Source organism: Siniperca chuatsi, linkage group LG4 (genome assembly GCF_020085105.1).
Source record: "Siniperca chuatsi isolate FFG_IHB_CAS linkage group LG4, ASM2008510v1, whole genome shotgun sequence".
Taxonomy (NCBI): Eukaryota; Metazoa; Chordata; class Actinopteri; order Centrarchiformes; family Sinipercidae; genus Siniperca; species Siniperca chuatsi.
In genome coordinates this window covers 27,560,295-27,582,301 of record NC_058045.1, presented here as the reverse complement: position 1 = coordinate 27,582,301, position 22,007 = coordinate 27,560,295, and the positions used below count along the sequence as shown (strand labels likewise).

At 39.6% G+C, this 22,007-nt stretch overlaps 1 protein-coding gene across 1 annotated transcript in view; it reads left to right on the top strand.

Annotated features, from left to right (window-relative positions):
• LOC122874497 (copine-8-like) overlaps nucleotides 1–22,007 on the top strand; it is a 72,410-nt gene that overhangs the window by 654 nt on the left and 49,749 nt on the right. Inside the window, exon 2 of the mRNA XM_044192415.1 lies at nucleotides 15,787–15,827. Coding sequence (XP_044048350.1) covers nucleotides 15,787–15,827 — 41 coding nt within the window. The remainder of the gene's footprint in view (nucleotides 1–15,786; nucleotides 15,828–22,007) is intronic.

Here is a 22,007-nt window from a genome sequence, read left to right as displayed (position 1 = left end):
GCCAGACGGAGATCAGAGTTGACATGTATTTACTGTATTGTCACATCTCCGAGCTCTGATACAGCTGCCACATGCAGAGCTGTGGGAATTTATGTTGTTAATAATAATGTAATATTGCACAAATTCATTTTTTCCCCCCCTCTCAGGATGTTTGGAGACTGGATGAAGCATGCATGGGCAGTGTGTTTGGTTCAGATTGTGGCAGTTTTACTACTGAAGCACCATCCTCTCCACTCCTTTCTTACTGTAGCACTAATAGTAGAGGGGTAGGCACTGTAGATGGTGTCTCCATCTACAGTAGAGCCTCTCCATCACGGAGATACAAAATGAGGGATTGGGAAGGAGGCAGTAATTCCTGGATGCTGCAACTTGCTGATGAGACTCACCTAAAGTAGTCACCCCCAATCACAACTTGTTTAGTTAATTTAATATATTGGATATATTTATTCATCCTAATTTATCTGGATATGCAAATCACTGTATCTCTATCTATCTATCTATCTATCTATCTATCTATCTATCTATCTATCTATCTATCTATCTATCTATCTATCTATCTATCTATATATATTAGAACTGATAACTGATTAGTAGATCCACAGAAAATGAACGACTGGGCCAATTAATTGTTTCAGTCAGTTTTCAATCAAAGACACCAAAAATATTTGCAGTTTTTTTATATATTTGAGGATTTTTCTGCTTTTCTCTGTTTAATTTGACAGTAAATTGAATATCTTTGGGTTTTGGACCACTGAACGGTGACGTCACCTTGGACTCTGGGAAACTGTGATGGACACAACTGTTTTCTGACATTTCATAGACAGACTAATCAATTAAATGCAAAAATAATCAGCAACTCTATCTATCTATCTATCTATCTATCTATCTATCTATCTATCTATCTATCTATCTATCTATCTATCTATCTATCTATCTATCTATCTATCTATGTCTTCTGTGCATGCTATAGCTGGGTATTATACAGATAGGTGACAAATTAAGGTAAAAACCAACATAAAGGTAAGGTGTAAGGTGTTTATCCACCGCTAGCTTCCAGAACAGCCTCAGTGTACGGCTGCAGCTAACAATCATTTTTTATCTGAAGATTATTTTCTTACTGTTGGTCAATAAAATTCCAGAAAGTAGGAATAAATGGCCATCATACACAAGGTGACATCTTTAAATTGATTAAATTTGGACTCTTAGTCATGCAAACCAAGCAAAGATATTGACTTTTCAATCACATGAGACAAAGAAAAGAAAAGCAGCACATTGTTGAAAATGACTTAAAACAATTAATCGAAAGTAGTAGCTGATTAATTTTCTGAGTCAACTATTCGATTAACTGTTTTAGCTCTCCGTCAGTGCTCTTTAGCATTGATTTGCCACGTCTCTGCTCGAGGGATTCAAGATATTTCCTCAATTGGTGTTTTGATGATGGAGGTGGTGGAGAGTGCTGTTTAACACATTGCTCCAAAATCCAAAATTGGTGTTCAGTTGGATTGAAATCTGGTGACTGTGAATTGATTAATCGTTGAAGTCATTTTTCAAGCAAAAATGCCAAATGTTTTTTCAGCAATGTGCTTTTTTTTTTTTTTTGGTTTGATTTCTATGATAGTATATCTTTGCTGAAGGTTCATTCTTCACATGGAAACAGTTCAAACAACAATCTCACCACAAGGTCCACATCATAGCTGCTCTGAAGCTTTCAATCATGATCTTCATCAGCAGATGGAGTTTGCCCAGTTGTCATGGAATTGTATTGCTATTTTGAGCACTTTACTAAGGTCTTCTTGTCACTGTTGGCTTAAAAGATGAGACTGAAATTCAATTCCTTGGAAATATAAATAGGGCTAGGTCTGCTGGAGTGAAGCACACTTGTGCGGTGAGAGAGAAAAGCGCTGCGCGTGTGTTTTGTTTCTATGACAGGCAGATTGACAGTTCAGGTCAGAAAGTGGTGTTTACCCGTATTTTGTGTTATGTTTGAGGCTGGGATGTAGCCGCTTTCCCCCGAACTGCAACTCCAGGATAAGCTTTCTCCGGCCGCGAAGTGCAGCGAGCTGGGCTCCATGGATCGAAAGGCAATATTGGAATACTTGGGGAAACTTTACAGATTTGGCTGCTTTCACGTGTTGTGCTGCTAGCTTGATGAACTCTTTCTCTGAGCTAAAAACAGCACATAGATGCGCCGAACGTAAGGAGAAGGAAGTTCACAAACAGTGTGTATAAATGTTGATACATAACCACGCAGTATTAAAGCGTGAATAACACTAAAATTCTACAACATATTATGCTAACTTACATGTATCAGTGAGGTTTGGTTTGGTTTGCCACTCAGGTACACAGGGTCCCGGGCGCACCTGACTGACTGAGTGAGCAGTCATCAAACAATCTATGTCTAATCTTTCTAACAATCTATCTTTTTTTTCTTTTAAAGCGGAAATAACAGCACAACATTTAGAAATGCAATACTTGATGATTAAGGGACATTATTTCAACCTTAAATGTCAAGTTTTTTTCTTAACATTTATATATTTATAATGTAATGGTTGGGGAAACACGTCTGAATGGAAATATCAGCTGTTATAGGTGATTTAAAGGGTCAATTCATAATGTAATAATGCACCAGGTTAGAGGGTTTCTTGTATAATTTACAGCATTAGTTCTCTGAGAATTTCTTTTATATCCAAGCAAAATTGGTATTGTTACTAAAATATCCCTAACTGAATTGATGTTGGATCGAATCAGAAATCAAATCGAATTGGGATCTTGTGAATCGAAATCGGGAAATCAGTGGCGATACCCAGCTCTAAATATAAACTGAATATCTTTGGGTTTTGGATTGTTGGTTGGACAAAATAATTTCAATACCTCAACATGGACTTTATGAAACTGTAATGGCCACTTTTCACTGTATTAATGCTATTTTATAGCAAACAATTAGTCAGAATGATCAGCATATTAATGGATAAGGAAATTATTTGTTAGTTGCAGCACTACGTCAAACCATTCAGTGTCCTCTCCTGCCCTGTATGGAAGCATCTGCATTCATTATGTTTCGCTCATTTATTCAGATTTTCTGCTTTAATTTGTCCCCCATCAGTATAATATCAAGACAGTATTGAGACAGGAGACTGTATTATATAGGATTTTGGCTATCTTGATATTGTAATATAGCTGAGCGCATGTCTTTTCTGGTAAATGCTGCATTACAGTAAAGTGTTCACTGTTCTGCCTCTGCCGTTTGGTCATCATATCCACACTATCAAAGATCATTTTCAAGTTTCTTGTGTGAAATGAAAGCACCTAGGGCGGAAACTAACCATTACTTTCATTATTGATTATTCTGTTGATTATTGTCTCGATTATTTGATTGATCATTTCAGAAAATACTGAAAATGTACATAAAAAATTCTCAAAACCCAAGGTGACATCTTTAAATTGCTTGTTTTGTCTGACGTCCAACACCCAAAGATATTTAGTTTAGTATCATATAAGACAGAGAAAAGCTGCAAATTCTCACATATGAAAACCTGGAACCAGCAAATTGTTGGCATTTTTGCTTGAAAAATGACTCCAACAGTTAGGCCTCATCGATTAGCAAAATAGTTGCTGCTTAATTTTCTGTGTATTGACTAATTAATTAAACAACTTAATCTCTAAAAGCACCAGTCACCCCTAAATTATCATCAGTAATGTAATTATTAAAACATAGTATGATATTATAAATACTGTAATATTTGATTATTCACAACCATCCAACTCTAAAGGTTTAGGGCTAGGTTATGTTTCTTTTTGTTCTTGTAAGTCTGTTTTGAGACACACGATAATGATAATGAACAGGAGAACAAAGAAGAACAAAGACTGAATTATGTTTCCACTGACCTAAAATCAGCCAGCTGCTGCAGGAGACCGAGCTCCTGTTGTTGTTTTATATCGGTCTAAGATAAAAGCCTGATAATGGCTCGACAGAAGAAGTCAGCCTGATAATGACCTTAACGATTTTGAGATCAGAGTCTGTGAAGACGCTCCTTCCAAAATGAGGAAGTCACCATCTGGACAAAATAATTGTTGTTTTGAAATGATGGCATCATGAAAGAAAAGCTCTTCTGTTGAGAGTTATGAGTCATCTATGTTTTCTGCTGTTCTTATACATTCAAACATAATGTGTAAACTCCAGCCCATGTGACCGTTAATAGGAACACGTAGGTATAGAAAATGGAACTGTAGTGACATTTCTTTAATGGTTGTAAAGGAGTTTTGAGTCATAGGACCATTGAGTTAGCCATTAAGTGAAGTCACCTCTCACGAAAGACAGGCGTAAACTAGCTATTACTCTGTAAAGTTGTGGAGTAGCGATGATTTGTCATTTGCTTTTTGGATCCTTGAAAATGAAAATTGTAGTCTACAATCAACAACGTGTACAGTGTCTAGCTGAAATGACTGAAAGGGTCACCCAAATCGCTAAAAAACTTTATCTTAGAAAATAAATTTCTCAATCAACCATGGTGATAGCCAGCCATGCAGATAGTTTCAATTTCATGCAATATTTACTTCTAAAAGTTCTGCCACCACTCCAAATCATGGAGGTGAATTTTGTTTAAGCTGCTTAAAGCTTTAAAAAATGACAGTTGATGAACTCAACAGCAACATGTCTCTCCAGAAACAATGTTCCCAGTTCAGTTTTCATAGGTGCTGTTACCCTAGAAAGGACATTGTCTCTAGACTGATTTAGTTTTATGTCAGTTTTTAAAGCTGTGAGCAGCACAAACAAATTTCCACTAACCTCCATTGTATTGAGTTGGTGGTAGAAATCTCAGTAACAGATATCTCAACACTTCTGGGAGCGAGACAATATGTTGTTGTTGTTTTTAACATTTGGGCAAACTAACCCTTTAAGATGATACTAAGGAAACTAAGATACTAAGGAAATAGCACCTATGAAAATTGTCCTGTGACTATCCAGGGTAATGGGGACATTGTTTCTTGAGAGACATGCCTCATATCTGGAAAGTGAGGTTTGAAAAGCAGAACTCTCTCATCTAGCCCACTCAAAATCAGTTTACTAGTCCTGAGGAGTACTACTCAGCCCGGAAAACAGTTGCATAAGGTCTTCAGTGGCTCTGAAGTAGCTTTGTCAAGTGCGTCTAGGCTTAGAGGCTACTTATTTATAACAGAAAGTCTGCTTTACAAACTGGAGTTTAAAAGGCATGAGTGTTTACCAGACAGTGAGGGTCTAATGAAAGATGCTATCGATTTGCATTATGGGAAATGTAGGATTCACAATTTGTGGAGCATGACCCATAACTAGGGACTAAAAGACTGAAAGAGCAAGTCTCTCGCGCATCGCCCAACTTTTCGGAAGTTCAACACTGAATCACTGGAGCACACTGAAAGCTGACACGTCACACCATGACGTCACTGTTGGCTGTGGTCAGAGGTGCAACAACACTCTCACAAATTATCTGCATCAGGGCTGCAAATAATGATTATTTTAGTTATTGATTGATCTGCTAATCATTTTCTTGATTAACTGATTAATTGTTTGGTCTATAAAACATTGCAAAACACTGAAAAATGCTCGTCACAATATCAAGGTTACGTCTTCAGATCTCATGTTTTGTCCAACCAACAGTCCAAAACTCGATTATATTAAACTCACTATAATGTAAGACTAACGCTTGATTTGACATAATCGATTATCAAAATGGTTGCGATTCATTTTCTGTCGATCGATTAATCGTTGTGGCTCTACTCTGCATAGCTTTGATAAAGTTCCACACGCGGCCATTTAAAGAAAAATAAAAGTTTCATTGAATGCACTTCTAGTTGAAACATTTATCCTGAATACCAGTGCTGTCGTGTTTTCATCCATAAGATGGCGTGACCGGTATAGTTAGCTACTGAGCTGATGGCAGAGTCGAAACCCTCACTAACACAAAATTTACCAGCCCTGGTGGGTGGTGTGATTCTCCCACTTTGGTGTCTCTGCGTGTCGGCAAAGCTACTGAAGCATTCAGTCTAGATAGATCCCATCCGTCAGTGAAAGCCCCTCTTCACTCAATAAATCCAAACCATCGCCGCACTCATCACGTGTGTAGTCAAGCAGAAGAGATGACAGATTGATTAACTCAAGTCCAATATTGCGCATCAGTGAGAAGAAAATCCCCCAGTCTGCTGCAACAGCACACATCCGTTTGACTGATGAATGCATATCACTCCTGAACACAAGGCCTTGATCACACACACACACACAGAGATGGAGAGTAGTTTTGTGTATGAATAGTAAACAGCGAGCCAGGCAGGTCTTTAGAGCTGCAGGATCAAACGAGCCCTGCAGACCGTCGGTCCTCGGAGCACAAAGATGTCGGTGTTCACGTCGGTGTGGCTGTCATCTGATCTGAGTGGTCCACAGCGGAGAGATAGCCGTGACCTTTGGGCACAAAAGGTAGGAAGTGTATCCCGTCGAAGAACTGACGTGCTGTGATGTGGCTGTATTGAAGCTGGATGCTGACCCGCTGAGAGGCCGGTCGATGTGTCACAGCCGATGTTGCACTTTCCACAAAGAAGGTGAAGAAAGAGACAGAAAGACTTGTTGGATATTTCTTCTAAGTTTCAGTACTGTACACAAACAGCCAACATCACTGTAATATTAAACAGGTTAGTCAGATACATACATTTGAAGAAGATAAGGACGTAGTTAAATAACCTTCAGTGTTTGAATGCTAAAAAAAGATATTGATTATTTTTTCAGTTAATTGTTTGTCCATAAAATGTCAAAAATGCCCATCAGAAGTTCACAGAGCTCAAGGTTTACAGTGCACTGGGTCCAAAATGCAAAAATATTTAATTCACAGATATTTTTTTTAAAAAAGTAATCAAATCTAATTTGAGAAGCTGGAAGAAGCAAATGTTTGGCAATTTTGCTTGAGAAATGACTTAAATGATTATTTATCAAATTTGTTGTTATTTTTCTGGCAGTCAACTAATTTAATAATCAACTAATCGTGTCAGCACTACATTGAGGTAGATAAGCTGTCACATTCTCAGAAAGATGCTTCTGTTGTTTCTGATTCCCATTGCCCAAAAAAGTAGTTATATTAATTCTCAGCATCATAACACACACCTATTCAACAATTATTGCCAAATACCTTTTTATAATATACATTATCTCCAGGGGTGTGTGGGAGAGCTGAAGGGGGGGGACGTGGAGGGAGAGACGTCAGATAAAGATACTGCTGAGGAGAAAGGGACAGGTGTATGCTGGTGTTTTAAAAATAGCAGGAAGCGAGTTATTGTAGTTTGGGCCGCTGATTAAGCCCTCTTAACAACACGATCAGCAGACCATCAGTGGCTGTGACACACAGCTCATGGAGGTACTTTAAAACCCTTGGCGCCCGATTGATGCAATTTGTGTCCAAATTCGTACTCTTTGTCAAATCTGTACACATATTTTTTGATCCAGTGTGACTTACACATCTTGACCAAATGAACATTTTATGCATAAAGAAGTCTTCTTCTTCTCATGTCTTGTCACGAGGGAGAGTAGGGAGGCGCTCTGTGGCTGTGTACACTGTTATAATTAGGTGCAAAAATTCCTCCAGGTACAGTTTGTTTATGTAATTTATCACTTTTTCCGTTGATTTATTATTCTTTATCTTTCTTTTTTCATACCTATTGTTTCATAAATTTTCACTTGGTTCCATTTTTTCTTATTAAGTACCAGGTTTCTATTTTGACTACTAACTCAAACCAAAGAAGTACAATTTCAAGTTCAAACACATGAAACTAACCGAAATGAAATCAGAGTAAACAGATCCCCTGTTTCCCGTCAACATCTCCTTCTCAGTGTTGCTTCACCTTGTAGCTTTGGTAACCTAAAATGTATTTGTCCTCAGTTTTACAAATCCTCCACCATTTAGGTGGAACAGAGCAAAGAGCATAAAACCAACAGATCAAGTCGGTCTCATGTGGCACATCCAAACCGCAGGAGGCCCAGTGGGGGTCATGCTGAGTGGCTGCATTAATGAGTTTTTGAAGGACTCATTTGGCCTAATTAAGGCACCAGCCAGCCACCATAGCTCCACCTGGTTACCTCAGAGAGCTGACATGGCTCCATCACATTACTAACCACCTCACCTCCTGCCCCCTCTGTTCCTCTGCTTTCATCTTTCGCATAGTCACTTTCCTCCATCTTTGTGATTGCTGAGGGCGGATTTGAAGACATTCTGTTGATTAGTACTGTTTGATGCCTTTCTACTGAGCACAATATGTGATTTTAATGCGGTTACTTTGCTTTAAGCTTAAAAGAATCCAGGAATTGTATACTTTCTGAGCAAGCTGTAAACACATCACAGTATAACATACAGCATTTAAATTGTTGTAATGCTTTATAGTTAATATACAGTATGCAACTATGTTATCTATATGAGGGAGTGTGGTTAAAAAATATGCATTTACAGTAACTGCAGTTGCTCTCTATTATAATATAATGAGAAATGTGATCAGGAATGCCAGGGCCGGCTCATCTCACGTTTCTGTACAAAATATATTCATGTTCACAGTACCTGGTCAAGCAATGATATTTTCCCTGCAGAACAACAATTATGTGAAAGAACTTTGCAAATATGACACTAGAAGCTCTGTCTTGACTTTTACCAATACATATACAGTTTTAGCCAGTAGGCGAATATTGCCGTCCCCTAAATTACACCCACTTCAACTAAGAGCAAGTCACATGTACTCTGTAACCAGATATCGAATGTAACGAAGCACATTTACACATTTAAGTACTGTACTTAAGTACAAATTCGAGGTATTTGTACTTTACTTGAGTATTTCCATTTTATGCAACTTTATACTTCTTCTCCACTACATCTCAGAGGCAAATATTGTACTTTTTACTCCTCTACATTTGTCTGAAAGCTTTAGTTACTTTTCAGATTACAATTTTGCATACCCTTCCTTTCCAGTGAAAACCATGTATCTCCAAATTTGGTGATTTTGAATGTCAGTGTTCCTGATAAACTGAAGGATTAAATGTTCCTTTTTTATGGGTTGAGAAAATGATCCTACTTCTAAAGCTAAATAAACAATTTTAATGCACAAAGCTGAAAACAGGGCTGTTTTTCTGAGCTCATGAAAAGTTGACTTTTTAGAGATAGGTGCTTCTCACAGGACAGCAACGCTACAAACATATGGTGATCTTATAGAATATGATGCATTCATGTAGATTAGGCTATATACTGTTGGGTAGCTTAAAGTAGTTTAATTTAGCGCAACCTTAAACATCTGCAGCAGTAAAATTAAACAAACACATTAATGCAGCAGAAATATTAATCCAACATTATATATTATAGTAAAACACTGACAGGCACCATTTTTCTGCATAATGACTACGTTTACTTTTGATACTTAAAGTAAATTTTGCTGATAATACTTAGTAAAAGTAAGGTTTTGAATGCAGCACCTTTACTTTTAGTGGAGTGTTTTCATAGTGTGGTATTGATACCTCTAAGTAAAGGATCTGGGTACTTCTTCCACCACAGTTGTACAGTAATTCTCAAATTTACAAGGACTGTTGATGTTGTGACTTTCTCTCAGTGAAGTAGGATTCCTTTAGTTCATTATTAGGTGCACATCACTTTCACCTGAGGTCACATACTGTACACACACACTGTGAGTCTGAGAAAATTGCTGAGTGTGAAGAGAGTGTCTCAGGTGCTTCTAAGGTGGATTGATCAGAACAGCTCAGAGTTTTCTTCAGACTCAGTTGGCCTTATTGATCTGGTGTTATCCTCCCAGCAGGACGAGCTTGTGCTGTTCATTACTGTGCCTTCTTTCACTGAGGGGACCTCTTTATTAGCTAGTTTATAGCTCCACAGGCAACTGCTACTGCACTAACAGTAAGCTAACTTGCACATTGGCGGGAGGGTTAAATGTCAAGCTAGTGGACGTACGTGAGGTTATAAGATGGGAGCGACCGCCCACGCTGCAATCTGGGCTTGGACTTTAAGAACCAAGAATGCGAGGAGGTTTTCTCGCTGAGAAGGTTTCCTGGCTACTTGTGCTCCCGTGGAGTCTGGCGAGCAGAGGCTGGCACTAACACTGCCAGGGTTAATGCTTCCAATCCTACCGGGGGCAGCCAGGCTAAAAATGTAGGCACTCACATCCATCTCATAGCATGTGTTATAGCATGAATGGTTGAAAATTGTTGTGGAAAGTGTTGATGGCTGTTTCAGGGTTAGGGTTTGATATATACTCATTCTCGCTTAAGGTATATGATCCTATTTATTGGTGAAAATAAAAATGGGGGACAATCACAGGGCTTAAGGCAAGGCAAGTTTATTTGTATAGCACATTTCAACAATAAGGCAATTCAAAGTGCTTTACATAAAACATAAAAGGCATCAAGACAAAATGTAAAAGCAAATTAAGGCAATATAAAAAGACATTTAAATACAATTAAAAATAGTTAAATATAAAATGACGAAAAGTAAAAGTAATAAAAGGCAGCGGCAAACAGAAGAAGTCTTCAGCCTTGATTTAAAAGAACAGAGTTTCAGGGGTCCTAAAGACCTCAGAACTGGATGTGATCCACTTTCTTGGTCTTTGTGAGGACTCGAGCAGCAGCGTCTAAATCAGCTGCAGCTGTCTGATCGATTTTTTAGGGAGACTTGTAAAGACACAGTTACAGTAGTCGAGTCTACTGAACATAAATGCATGGACGTTTTCTAAGTTTTCTAAATCCTACTGAGACATAAGTCCTTTAAATCTTGACATATTCTTCAGGTGGTAGTACGCTGACTTTGTGATTATCTTACTGTGGCTATTGAAATTCAGGTCTGTGTCCATGACTACACCAAGATTTCTGGCTTGATTTGTGGTTTTTAACATTACCGACTGAATCTGATCGCTGACTTTTAATCATTCTTCCTTGGCTGGAAAAACAATGACTTCAGTTTTATCTTTATTTAATTGAAGAAAAGGAACATTTGAACTTAAGCTCAATTGTTCTTTTTGGCATTAGTTAGGGAACCCTTATTAAGCGGTAGTATTTCGGTGGTTGTTCTCAATCCATTATACTACAAAAATGTATTATCATTGTTAAGATTTCTTAAAACAGTCTTAATTGGTTGAGTTGCCTATTCACACATCCAGCAAACTCAGAGCAACATTAACATTAACTCTTTTTTTATTTCTGTTTTGTTTGCCGGTTAATTTATCTCAAAACCCGCACAAATAAAAACCAGGCGCGTGCACATGATCCGAGCGCACAGAAGAGTATCCGCAAGCGGAAAACCATCCTCGCGGGGGAGCATTTCTGCTCTGCATGCACAAATGCGATCCCACAAGCACGGGGCTGTGACATGTGCGAGCTCAACCCTCCCTAGGTTGACTTTTGAGACTTTGGAAGCAGGGATGGAATAGACAGTGGCTGATGAGCAGGGCTGTTTTCTGTTAGTTTTACATCAAAATGATGAAGTACCTCGATTTGTCAGGTATTTATTTTGTTGTATTAGCTTACAGTAGCTTTTACTTCTTTACTTCCTCGGCATCTCATTATCTTGAAATAGAAACACGCTTCTCCCCTTAAATTTTAAGGCTGTGTTAAGGAAGCGCAGAACTGTATCAAGCTTGAGAACACATAACAAGAACACACTTTTAATACAATATGGAAAACCCCTTTGGATTATATATCCTGTTTGACGATTACAGGTTAGGGTGGGTGGGTGTGTGAACAAGGCAAATGCTTCAGTACATGCACATGATCTTTGCTTTGAACGCATCACCTTCTCTTTTTCTTATTTTTGCTGGAAATTTTGAATAAAAATTGGGAAAAAAACAATACGTCATTAAAAAACAAATAATAAGCAATTTCTCCAAGCCCACAGTCACACTCCTGTTGTGATGAAATCCTATTTGATACTCTTTTTATGTCTGGTTGCAAACCTCTGAAGGCAAGCAATGTTCCCTTTTTTTTTTTCAAGAAAACATCTTTTTCAATTTCATCTCAATTGCACTTGCAGATGGAAGTACCCTCCTCCCTGCCTTCCTCACATACAGGTATTTAAAGCTCCAGCTGCCATGTTTAGGTGGCTGTGATGTAACTGGTGGGATTTCAAATGTAATTCTGGTGTCGAGGAGGGACTGCTCTCGTTAATGTTTGATGAACGACGAGGCACTCTGCTCGGACCGCCCAGACGTTTCCCGGGCTGCCCGCGGTGGAAAGGGCTTTTTAAAGAGTCGCCCATCTCTGTCAGGGCCAGGTGGAAGCCCTAGGGTGCACATGAATCAGAGGGAGGTTACCATATCCATATAAGTGTGTGCAGTTCTGCCAGAACTCACACACATACAGTCGCGTCCTGTCTTTAATACACTCCTTACACTCTTTTTTTCTCTTCCTTCCTTCACTGGATCTTGTTCCCTGCCTCCACTTATACTCCTCTGGGAGCCAACAGAGTACAGTATTGCTTTTTATTGGACATTTATCCCAGTTGGCAGGTGAAGTCGGCCACTTCTCACTCCTACACAATCTCTCAGACTTTCCGCCAGTCATAAACACATCCCAGATATGACTAGGCCCGATTCCAAAGCTTATTATAATTTATTTAAGGTCTCAAAGGCGGGGGAAAGCCGGTGGGCGTGCCCTGACAGCGAGGCAGCAGAGCGTGGTGTTTTACCATCTGGGCCACACTAGGATCAGCACAACACGAGTGCCTGATCTAGATACATCACTAGCCATCAACGGCTTCAAGACACTCGCTGCTTGTCATACAGGACAGGACGGGCCACAGAACGCTCGCCCCGCAGCTAGCATGATAGCAGGAGCCTCTCTCCCTACTCTCCCCCTTCGTCTCTCTCTTTTTCTGTCAGCAGAGCACAATATGGACGAAATGCTACTGATGCTCTACACAAAATCTCCCTTTTAAGAATCAAAATAACACTCTCTAGGCTTGGAAAGCAAAAAGTTTGTTGTGTTTCTTACTTCATGGAGCATGGTGGCTAAGGTCAACTAAAATTCATGTCAGTCAATGAATTCCAAGTGTGACAGTTTAAACTGTGGAAAAAAAGGCATCAAATATTCATAGAAACATGTCAGACCTCTCCTGCAGCATAATTATTTTCTAGAGATTTCCATCTGTATGCACAGTATTATCCAAACACAGAATATGGCTAAATTCATATCTTCCGTCTCAATCACCACGCTCCTCCAAAAAACAACATTTTAACACATTTCAATCTTCCTCAGTCTTCCAAAAACAACATAATTTTGTTCAAATTCCCAATACGACATGTGTTTATGTTCACTTGACAAGGACCTCTTGTGGCCATACACATTATGACTGTTGGTGGAAGTAGCATGACATTATTGTAGCGCTGCAAAACCTCTTGGGGAGGAAGTCCAGGTGGGTAGTTGGGTGTAAAAAGTGTCTGACTTTTAAACCCGAGGTTTCCTACTGTCAACATTGGTTTCTTTTAACCATGACCACGATGTTCCCTAACCTTAGCCAAGTAAACCTTAACCTTAACCATATAGGTGGAAATCAGAAAATGGTCATACAAATCATTCTTGTAACAGTTATTTGTAACGGTTTTGGAAGATAATGACAAATGTCAAATTGTGTTGATTGGAGGACTTGTTGTAAAATGTTATAGCTGCAGACTTTAGACACTCCACTTAGTTATGATGGTGGCTGTTCAAAATAAGTGTCCTTCAAGACTTTCCTATAAGTGTAGAGTGCAGAAGTACTCTCTTTGTAAGTTAATTTGGTTTTGTCTAGGTTTTTTAAACTGTTTTTTCGTCTGTTTTTTTTCATCCTTACACTTTGCTTTATACTGATCCTCTGACATCTGTGTGTTCGCAAGGAAATAATCCTCATAAACATGTCTTCATACAATCATTAACCTTACTTCAATGTCTTTTCATGTAGGACGTCTATGTTAGCCAGGACAGCTTCCTGAAATTTCCTGAGGAAAATACATAATCCATTTGTTTCATGGGTAGTGTAGTAGCTGGGGGTTTTGGAGAAGGAAGCTTAAGGGAAGAAATATCTGATTCAGTTACATCAGTTAGGAATTTTTTTCTGACTTTAGGAATATTCCTCAAATTCCTCAAATTCACTGTTACTTACAAGCCACTGTACAGTAGGTCTGACATTGTAAAAGTTTTGAATTTAAAAATCTGAAGATGAATGAGATTGGAGGAATGTAAACATACCGGGATGGAGTAGGCATAGGCACAGTAGGCACACCTGTAAAATCTTAACACAATTCAATACAACAGCTCTGGCCATTTTTTAAGCTGTAGTTTGTGGTTTTGTTGAAATAGATTGGATTCAATTTTAAGGTATTTCCCATTTTTGTGTCCACTGAATCAGTCTTCTGATTTAAAAAGTACAGTTATACATTTTATGCCTGTATTACCTTTTGATGTGGTGTTGTAAAATACTTTCGGCTGCTCCACAACAGTAGATTTTGGGGTAATGTGTCCTGTTGGACTTCCTGCTGATGGCCAATGCACTCATATTATTTAGTCTTTCTGGGTTAGCTCTATGAAAGCTTAATGGGGTTTTAATGTAAGATTTGGCAGGAGTACAAGATGAGTGAGTGAGTGAAGGGTTCACTTCAGCCTCTTTGGGTGTTGTCAGCCTCATCCCTGTCCTCCTGGCTACCTCCTCCTGAGACCTGGACACACTGTAAGCAAATGACACACAGTTAAAACCACAAAGGCCCACCACTGACGTAACAGGCCGGGTTTCCCTTTCCTGAGCCCGAGCTGCTCCTTGGTTTCTTTCTTCTCAGGTCTCAGGCAGATGTGACTTGTCGTCTGTGTGCATATTTAATTCCTTCAGAGCTGTTTAACCGTGGAGTACCTCAGTGGTGCAGAGCATCTGCTCTGTGATGGGACTCTTACGTGCATTTATCCCTCCCCATGCAAAGAGCAAAGACTGGAGTGTCATGTAAATTTGATGGCAGCCTCCACTGTTGTTGCTGTCATGCTCTGCTTCTTAGTTTTGGTTTTCCTTAGTTTCATGTTTTCTATCGATGTTTCCTGTTTTATTTTGAAATATTCTCCTTCCGTCATGTGTCTCATGTATTTTTGCTTCCTGTCTTTGATTGCTTGCCTTGCCCTGATTGGTTTCACCTATGTGTCGCTTTCTCCCTTCACCTGAGTGTATTTAGTCTGTGTGCTTCCCCTTGTCTCTTTGTCAGATCGTGTTTCCTTTGAGTTCTGTTGGATTTATGCTTTGTTTCCTTTGGACTTTGCCAGCTCTCTGTTGGATTTGGTTGCCTTGTTGGACTGATTCCCTGGTTTTGACCACTGCCTGTGTGAACCTTTTCTTTAAATTATTGAACTCCACCTGCTCTGCCTCAGTGTCTGCGTTTGGGTCCAATTCCCTTGTGTTTTCCGGTGTTACCTGTTTCTCCTGATACCCTGTTTGACACTCACTGCAACAGTTTCTGGTACCCAGGGAGTGCAAAAAAAGTGAAAAATAGGTCCTCTCTTCTGCTGTTTTCTCTGTATGTTTGAAATATAAATGGGCTCCACTTTATGCTTGATTTTATAGTCTGTTTAATGTTGCTACCTCACTGACTGGATGAAATGACTTTTGTTATTCAAGTCAGAGGAGGATTATGATTAAGTTGTTGGGGTCGGTGAGGGGGCTAATTAGGCCAGGTTTAGTGATGTAATAACTTTGTAGTTCCACTTTCTTTGTTGAAGTGGGAGAGCTGTGCAATTAATTTTTGTCAATGTGTCTCTTTATTTTCTTGTTTTTACAGAAACCTGCTGGACAGAGACACATTCTCCAAGTCTGATCCAAGTAAGCTTGTCTCCCATCAAACACACACCAGCTCCCAGCAGGCGAAACACACGTGCGCCCATGCACATAAAATTTTTCAGACAAACAGAAATATCCACAGACAAACATCCACCACATGCAGGCAGATTAACTGTACCAACACAGGCTTGCATGCACTGCACACGCTCTGCCTCGCCTGTGTGAATCAGACATTTGCATATGTCAGGGGTCGTATTTGTCACTGTTCTCTGCTCCAACGTGAGTGAGGGGAACCAGATCATCCTCACACACAAACCAGCCACTTCCCTCCTACAGATTAAAGGACACACATACACACTCCTCACTCCCTTGACAGCAGGGGTTCAATTTGGCAACTGGTCCAGTGGTTTTTAAAGGCCCAGTCTGCAATTCAGCCTTGCTGGAGAAACGTAAAATGTAAAACACATCTTCAATCCAAATTGAAGATGTGTTTCATTGTAAACATGCAAACGGAGTTCTCATTTTAGCTAACATGTAAACACTAGGGCTGGGTATCAAACCTTAATTATTTTTTTATACAGACTGAAATACATCTGTGGTAAAGCGTATCGAAAATGGTCACCAAAAACTGGTATGTATGTATTGTCTAATCACACCTGTGGGTGCGATGTCACAGTCTTCACACATGTTTGCTGATCAGCCAGAAACTCAACCTCTTTCTACCAACTGGAAAGGAAAAAGACAGCAGAAGGACTCTGGTTCACATTGCATTCATAAAACACACTTAATTAAGCTTTCACTCCTGCTCCTGTCAGGTGGAACGGTGAGGTCGGTCCTTAGCACCTCCTGATTTTTAAGTCAGGCAAATTTTAGACTATTTTATTTAGGCAAAGGTTTTGACCGCTGCTTGTGTTTAGACAACATTTAGCATTAGCGAACTTTGCCTGTTTATTTTTTTTGTTTTGTTTTTTTTAATGAATATAGAGACTTAAATATCTGAAGACTAAAATGTATATTCCTGAAGTTAGCGAAAATTTAAGTATTCAGTTATCAGTACCAAAACTCTGGTATCTTCTCAGCACGATTGTTGAAAATGAAACCAACCTGACTAAATGCTGAGAACAGATACACTCATACTCACGTGCACACACAAGCTTTGAAGATTATAAAGTAGTTCCTTGCTGTTTTCATCTGTCATACCTGCTTTGTTTTCTGTAACAGACTGTGACAGTCCTGTCTCTTAAAAGCACTCTAAAAATAAACATGGGAAGAAAATATAGTCTCAGTTATTATATGATAGTGGAAATATGTATCTTTTTTTTTTTAAATCGCCTATTCATCCAGGGTTTGGATAGCATGCTTTATTTATTTTATTATTTCTTTTCCCCCAGCATCACCTTGTTTCATTCCCTAAATATTCAGCATTTTACCACCTGGGTGCTGCACAGTGAACCCAATGGTGGTTTTAGTGTTGGTTGGTGTATGTGAACACATAATTGATGAGCTCCTAGAATCGTGGATTGGACCTTAAGTGTCAGACGGTGGGAGAGGAGGATGAGCATCCCTGCCCGCCCCAACATTTATGCAAGGAGGCACTTGTGCTGCGTCCATGTCTCTGCTCTGCTGACAGCACTGGCCCCAGTCACACAGTATTAGACTGCCTCAGCAGAGCCGCACGCACACACAAAGTGCACACGTCCATGGCCTCAGGCAGGCTCACGCACCATTTTCGTATTAGCTTATATAGCTGGACAACAATCCTGTGTGTGCGTGTAATTAGCTGTTGTTCCTATGGTGCAGGAATGTGGATGTTCTTTGATCAGTGTGCTTCAGCAAATTTGGAAAGGGCATTTAGCAGACAGCAGCAGTATTGAAGTATGCACCGTCGGTATCATCTACATTCAAAACAGAGATGGTGTTAGTGGTGCTATTGTCAAGCTCCTTCCCTCATCAGCCTGCTGAATAGGAAGAGTTGAAGTGCACCGGTACGGATGGTGAGGATGCTCCCCCCCCCGCACAATATCTCAGAGATCATGTGTCATCCCATGCTTCATTGCAAGATTAAAGGATGGCTGTATATTCAACCAGCTGAACCCCAGATCACTGCACACCATCCACGATGCAACATATACAATACAACACAACATCCAGACTGACAGTCTGCCAAAACACGGCAAGTTTGAGCACTTTGAGCAGCCGCAACAGGCGCAGGATATTTAAGATGTTTGCGCTCAAACAGTGACATTTTCAACAAGGCTATGAGTTACATAAAACATCAGTTTTCTACAAAATGTTTAATATATAGTGTATCTGGGCTCAACATGAGCTTCATTCTAAAAGATGAAATGTCAGTTTTTTTGGGGGGGCTGGAATTTATCATAGGCCTGGTGATGATTTTCACTCACAAGTGTTAATGAATCCATAATTAAATCAGTCCTGTCATTTCATCAGTTGGTGGTAGCTCATACATTAACTCAGGCATAAATTTACAATTAATTCTGTAATTAATGATGATGCATGTCACCTCAGTGGAAGGTGTTGCCTTCATAATCAGATGTCACAAGATCAACTCAAGTTTTTATTATTGAGTGTCTAATTGCCCATGTATCTTTTTTTTCTATTGGCATTGACAAGACCTTTTTTATATTTAAGTGTTTATGCTACATTTAAATAGTCTCACCTTTTGGCTTCAGTGAGCCTCTGTCCTGCAGCTAAAATGTAAATGTCTGTCTTCATCTCTAAAGCTTGTCAAACCTTTTTTAATTTTGTATACAACCAGCAGGTTTGCAATGTAAAGGTAATGTAACTATAAATTAGACATGGTAGTTGGGTTTACATAGGTTTCATTACCTTGTGGCTGTTCAGTGGAAGCCTTACTGATAACGCAGTTTTATGAGCCTTCATAATCCATAATAGAGCTTGTACTCCTTCAAAGTGTTCAACTCAACTTGTGTAGACATCTTGGACTCTGTTGGCCCACTCAAATTCAGGAAAACTAAAACTCAACCCTGGCTGAACGAGGACACACGTGCTCTTAGGCAATTATGTAGGAAAGCAGAAATAAAGTGGAAAAGACAGGCTTCAAGTCTCACTTGGCATAATACAAAGTCGTCTCGTTAAGTATCAGCAGTCCGTCAAAGCAGCAAGGGTAAAATACTTAGATTATTTCCAGAAATTCCCACTCTCTCAAAGTACTATTTGACACACTCAACGCAGTTCTTAACCCTGCTGCTACTGCCTGCTCTGTGCCAACCACAGCCACGTGTGATGAATTTTAAACTTTTACAAATAAAATTGATAACATCCAATCTGCAATTTCACCTCCTCCCTACGACCCCTCCGTCCTCCCTCATTGCTCCACTGTCCTAAGTCAGTTTGAGCCTGTGTCTCTTGATCATTATTAAAGACTACTTGTCCCCTGGACATTGTCCCTACATGCCTTTTTGGAAGGAAGTGTTCAACACTGTTGGTCCTGCAAATTCCCTCATCCTAAACAACATTCTAGCTAGCGGTTCTGTTCCCTTTTTGTTTTTAAACATCCCTTTATTAGAAAGCCTAACCTTGATGTAACTATTAAATAATTTCCGGCCTATTTCCAAGCTGCCATTTTTATCTGCGGTAATGGAACAAATCGTCTACTCTCAGCTCTTGTTCTTTTTTTAGAAACCAATAATATCACGGAGAATTTTCAGTCTGGCTTCAGGACACATCGCAGCACAGAGTCAGCTCTATTTAAAGTCTCCAATGATCTACTGATGTCTTTTGGCTCTTGTAAATGTGCCATACTTATTCTCCTGGACCTTAGTTCCGCCTTGGACACTATTGGCCATTCTATTTTGCTGGACTGTCTCCAGCACCAGGTTGGGATCTGGGGTAGCACCCTCCATTGGTTCACCTCCTACTTAACAGACAGATCTTTCTGCCAAAACTGGTCTGCTCCCATTACTTGTGGAGTACCTCAAGGGTCCCTTTTTAGGGCCGATATTATTTGCCTTATACATGCTCCGTTTAGGCTAAGTCTTCCATAAATACAATATCTCCTACCACTGCTACGCAGACAACACTCAACTATACCTCCCAAATCAACAACACAGTTAGGTCCCTCCTTGACTGCCTCCAGGATGTGAAATACTGGATGGCAAAAAACTGTTTTCACTTAAGCAAAAGTAAGACTAAAGTGGTCTTATTTGGCCCCTCCAACTCCATCAGGGGTTTAGCTAATCACCTAGGGCCCCTGGTGCCTAACATTCATGCACATGCCAGAAATCTTGGTGTCATCTTCGATCCTGCTCCAAAATTTGACAAGCAAATTAATATGGTTGTGGTTGCTTTTGCCACCTAAGAAATATTGTAGAACTTAAACCATTCCCCTCTCTCAACGACCTGGAGATTGTCCTTAATTCCTTAATTTCTTCTCAGCTGGATTATTGTAATGCTCTATATTTGGGAATTAGCCAGTCATCCTTGTCCCGATTGTAGCTGGTGCAGAATGCGGCTACTAGACTACGGACTGGTACCAGTAAGAGAGACAGCATCACACCTGTTCCAGCGTCCCTGCATTGGCTACCGGTCAAGTATAGGACTGAGTTTAAGGTGTTTTTTTTAATTGGTTTTTAAAGCTTTACACAGCCTGGTGCCCCAGTACATCTCTGAGCTCCTCTGCCTCTTTTCCAACCCCAGATCTCTCAGATCCTCAGACCAGCTGCTCTTGGCTGTCCCGCATTCAAGGCTAAGGTGTAAGGGCGATTGTAACTGCGTTTACAGTAGCTTACTCCAAAGCTTTGGAACAGTTTACCATTTTCAGTGTTCCCCCTCTGTAGACACTTTTTTTTTTAAAGGCTAAACTTAATTGATTTCTCAGGCCTTTGAGTGCCCTTAATGGGTTTTATGCCTTACTTTTACACCAATGCTTTTTTTTTTTAAGTCTACTTTAATTATTTATTTGTGTATAGGATAGTATTTTTATGCTGGCTACTATGTTTTACCATGTGATTTTATTCTGTTATTCTGTTGTTATTTATTAAATTATTGTACAGCACCTTAGTCAGCTCTGGGTTTTTAAATGTGCTTTATCAATAAACTTGATTTGATAACCCCTGAACAGGGGTGTTGTAAATTCTTGTCATGTGACAGATGTGTGTGAAATCGGTAAAGCCTGCTAGAATGCATACATTTTCGTGGCAATTGACTCCCTCATCAGTTCTCACCACTGTCCCGACATCAATATACACACCAAGGTTCCCTCAGACAAATGAGACAAATAAATTAACACAGAGCCTTATGGCTATACCAGCCACTTATAGGCCACACCATACATCTGTTGACGATGCTAAAGAAAGAGCTATGCTATACCTGAACCCCAATGAGTCAAATTCATCCAATGCACCAACTGTGCGCTAACTGTAGTTGCTTCAGTTAATTTAAGTTAAAGGAATAGTTTGACATTTGGGGAAATACACAATTGATACCACTCTTATGTCTGTACGGTAAATATGAAGGTACTGTCAGCAGCCAATTAACCCATAAGCTTAGCACAAAGACTTAAAACAAGGAGCTAGTCTGGCTCTGTCCAAAGGTAACAAAATTTGGATACCAGATTTGGATACAAATCTCACTAATTAACATGTTATATCTCATTTAATTCCAAAAACCAAAGTCTAGAAAAATTACTTTGTGGCTTTATCTTTCGGACTATTTCTTGGCCAGGCGCAGTAACTTCCTGTAGCCTTTTTGTCACGTCACCCCCCGTCTGTGTCTGCGTCTGACTGGCGTATATTATTAACAGGAAAATGACAACCATGTGACTGGGACATTACCACTATGAAGATGAAGGAAAGGAGAATGAGAATAAGAATTCTTACACACCAGCAATCAATTAGTTATAGTACAATTTGACAGTTTGGGATTTTGGAACGAAATCCTTTATTAAAAACACAGGTGTGTGATTGTGTTTAATTTAACATATTTGTCAGAGACCATGTACAAAAAGCTCGAACAGAGGTGGGCGATGCTTTGTACCAGATTTAGCTACAAACAATAATACAATAAATAGTAACCGCATAGTGTGACAGTCATGAATTAAGAGTTTTGTTAAATGCTGCTTGGCCAATGATGGACAGACATTGGTTGTTATAGGAATCAAACATGCTAACTTTGTGTCTGTGTCAGTGTCTGTAACAACTAAGCTACCCAACCAGCTCACCAACGATGCCGTGGGTCCCC